Below are 3,825 nucleotides of genomic sequence, written 5' to 3' on the forward strand. Positions count from 1 at the left end.
GCTGATCTCTGACAAACTGCAGTCACTCAATCTGAAAAAAGAATAAATGATGTAATAAGACTTTAGAAGAATTTATGCAATGACTAATAATATGTGCACATCTGAAGAAGGTTTAAAATGCAGAAATTTTAAAAATAGAACAAACATCAGAACATGCTTTATTTATTTTAAACATGAGGGATATAAGATAAAGATGAGAGTTTAATTATCCAGTGTAGATTTTTCTTGTTATATTCAGGTTTATATGTGCAGCTCAACATTGCTCTGCCACAGTCAATGGACTAAACCACAGAAGAAGAAAATAGACTTTAGCATTCAGATACTCAGTGTGGATCAGTATAATATCAGCCTGATGTCTGCAGTTTAGTGTCACCACAACTTTCACATCATGTTAGTAATAATATAATAATAATAAACAAAAAATAATCTCATCACAGAAGTAAAAATAAATGGTGTTTCACCTTAGAGACTCCAGTCTGCAGTGCGGACTCTTCAGAAAATCACACAGCAGCTTCACTCCTGAATCCTGCAGGTTGTTTCCATTCATCTCCAGCTCTTTCAGATGGGAGGGGTTGGACTTAAGAGCTGAGGCCAGAGAAGCACAGCTGATCTCTGACAAACTGCAGCGCCTCAATCTGAATGAAGGAAAAATGATGTAGATAGAAATCTGTTTACGAACCAATCAGATGTTTTAAGGGTTTTAATCATGAATTCCCCTATAATTATTAAATCTTTATCAGTTACTTTTGTTACTTTTGTGTGTATATGTTTCACCTTATTCATAACAATTATACCATGACTACTAGAAAGATTTTTCTATAAAAATCCAAAGTGACCAATATGATTTTTTAGAAACTCAACATACCATGGACGTTTTGAGAGGTCTTTGGACTTTTTCCATAAAGTAGCTAAAAATTACAGCAGGTGGTATTTTATCTTTTACCTTGTTTAATGCCTGTTCCACCTGTGTATTTTGTCTGGTGTCCTGTCTCTATTTTATTTGTTTTTACTGGATAATATTTGGATAATTGGATTTTAATTTTGTATATGAGCTTCATTTGTCAAGTGTGGTTGAGGTAGGAATCATAAGAACATATCTAGAGAAACAAAAAGCCAATTTTCATTTTTTAAAAATAAGAAAAAAATGTTCAGATTTAGTTTATTCATGTTTACTAAGTACCTATATACTGCATCACAATTACAATGCTATTAGCATTGGTCTAGAGGAAATTCCAACATTTCGAAGAGAGAACAGACAACCATGTCAGGTGCATCACATTCTAGGTAGTAGTCAGTATATTTAAGGATATACCCCGATATACTCAGTTTGATTAAGAATGGCTTTCAGCCATTTTTGCAAATTAACTCTTTACATATTGATTATTTAATAGTATATTGAAAAATTAATCTGACAGTTTTATGAATAACATGAATCCAATTTGGGTGAAATTCAGAGCTCAGACTGACAATTTACAAAAAAAACAAGATCTGATGAGATTTGTGTTCAGGCAAATCTAGAAAAAAACTGAAGAAAATATAATAACCTCTTTTGTTTGGTAGATACAGTATACATGGTACAGGAAACATGAACTGACCTCAGAGTCTCCAGTCTACAGTGTGAACTCTCCAGTCCAGCACACACAATCTTCACCCCAGAATCCTTCAGGTTGTGAATATGCAGGTCCAGCTCTCTCAGAGAAGAGTTAGACATCAGAGCTGAGGACACAACCTCAACGTAAGCTGCCGAGTTTGAATCGACAGAAAGCCTGTGATGACAGAGAAAATAAAACTCAAATTATAAATACATCTAGTGCATTAGCATTTTAAGGTTTAAGTAAACCCTCAAATCAATTTTCAAATGAAAACTAGTGTATATGTTGATTTGAAACTTGCATTTGAATTGTTGAGTTTGAGTTGTTGCTTGATTACAGAGGCAGGTGACATATTAGCAGCCTTTGTCACCAATCACCAACTCACATTTTCACCAGCACACTTAGAACAGAAATCCTCCATTCAGAGTTTTTATTTTTTATTTAAATGGGGCTAATACTGATGGCTCCAGCCATTCATGATGTTTTATAATGTAAATCACATCTGGACTTACACAGCCTTTCTGCAGTTCCTCACAGCTGGAATCAGTCTCAGTCGTCCTTGGTCTGATGTGTTGAACTCCCTCAGGTTCATCTCATCCAGAACCTCCTCTGACATCTGCAGCATGTAGGCCAGAGCTGAGCAGTGGATCTCAGAGAGTTTCTTCTCTGATCTGTTCTCTGACTTCAGGAACTCTTGGATCTCCTGATGGACTGAGTGATCGTTCATCTCCATCAGACAGTGGAAGATGTTGATGCTTCTGTCAGGAGAGATTTTATCACTGTTCATCTCCTTCAGGTTGTTGATGACTCTCTGGATGATTTCTGGACTGTTGTCTGTCTGACCCAGCAGGCCTCCTAACAGTCTCTGGTTGGACTCCAGAGAGAGGCCATGAAGGAAGCGAACAAACAGGTCCAGGTGACCATTTTTACTTTCAAGGGATTTCTCCATGACTTTCTTCAGGAACACATCCAGAGATGGGTGATGGCTATCAGTGTTTCGAAAAAAAATTGAGACCTTCTCTAGGAAAGACTTCCTGTAGTCTTTTCCCACAAAGTCCCCCAGGACCTTTGTCTTCTTGTTGGTGTAACAGTTGAACAGGTAGACTGCAGCCAGAAACTCCTGAACGCTCAGATGAACAAAGCTGTAGACTGTTTTCTGGAAGATCACACTCTCTCTTTTGAAGATCTCTGTACAAACTCCTGAGTACACCAAGGCCTCTGTGGCATCCAGACCACACTGCTCCAGGTCTTCTTGGTAGAACACGATGTTTCCTTTCTCCAGCTGTTCAAACGCCAGCCTCCCCAGCTTCAGAAGAACTTCCCTGTCAGCCTCCGTCAGCTCCTGTGGACTCGTCTCATGTCCTTCATCGTACTTCTTCTTCTTCCTCTTTGTCTGAACCAGCAGGAAGTGTGAGTACAGGTCAGTCAGGGTCTTGGGCAGCTCTCCTCTCTGGTCTGTGGTCAACATGTGGTCCAGAACTGTAGCAGTGATCCAGCAGAAGACTGGGATCAGACACATGATGTGGAGGCTCCTGGAGGTCTTGATGTGTGAGATGATTCTGCTGGACAGATCTTCATCACTGACTCTCCTCCTGAAGTACTCCTCCTTCTGAGCGTCAGTGAAGCCTCGTACTTCTGTTACCCTGTCAACACATGAAGGAGGGATCTGATTGGCTGCTGCAGGTCTGGAAGTTATCCAGATGAGAGCCGAGGGAAGCAGATTCCCCTTGATGAGGCTTGTCAACAGCACGCTGACTGATGACTCCTGTGTGACATCAGACACGAGCTCTTTGTTGTTGAAATCCAGTGAAAGTCTGCTTTCATCCAGGCCGTCAAAGATGAACAGAAGTTTACAGACAGCGAGCTTCTCTGCTGTGACCTTCTGTAATGTTGGATGGAAAACATGGAGCAGCGTGAGAAGACTGAACCGCTCATCTTTGATCAAGTTCAGCTCCCTGAACGAGAGCAGAACCACCAGACTGACATCTTGGTTCTCCGAGCCCTCTGCCCAGTCCAGAGTGAACTTCAGCACTGAGAAGGTTTTTCCAACGCCAGCGACGCCGTTGGTCAGAGCGACTCTGATGTGTCTCTGTTGGTCAGGTAAGGCTTTAAAGATGTCGTGGCACTTGATCGGAGTGTCATGGAGGGTCTCCATCTTGGAAGCTGTCTCAAGCTGCCTCACCTCATGTTGGGTGTTAACCTCTTCACTCTGTCCCTCTGTGATGTAGAGCTC

At 40.8% G+C, this 3,825-nt stretch overlaps 1 protein-coding gene across 1 annotated transcript; it reads right to left on the reverse strand.

Moving 5' to 3' along the window:
- Positions 1–3: 3 nt before the first annotated feature.
- Positions 4–3,438, reverse strand: LOC113745069 (NLR family CARD domain-containing protein 3-like; the record flags this gene model as incomplete). Its single annotated transcript, XM_027276509.1, has 4 exons — positions 4–31; positions 462–635; positions 1,596–1,766; positions 2,105–3,438. Coding segments are annotated over 4 exons (1,707 nt in total), but the record flags the coding sequence as incomplete, so codon positions are not given.
- Positions 3,439–3,825: the final 387 nt, after the last annotated feature.

This window comes from Larimichthys crocea, unplaced genomic scaffold (genome assembly GCF_000972845.2).
Source record: "Larimichthys crocea isolate SSNF unplaced genomic scaffold, L_crocea_2.0 scaffold40533, whole genome shotgun sequence".
Classification (NCBI taxonomy): domain Eukaryota; kingdom Metazoa; phylum Chordata; class Actinopteri; family Sciaenidae; genus Larimichthys; species Larimichthys crocea.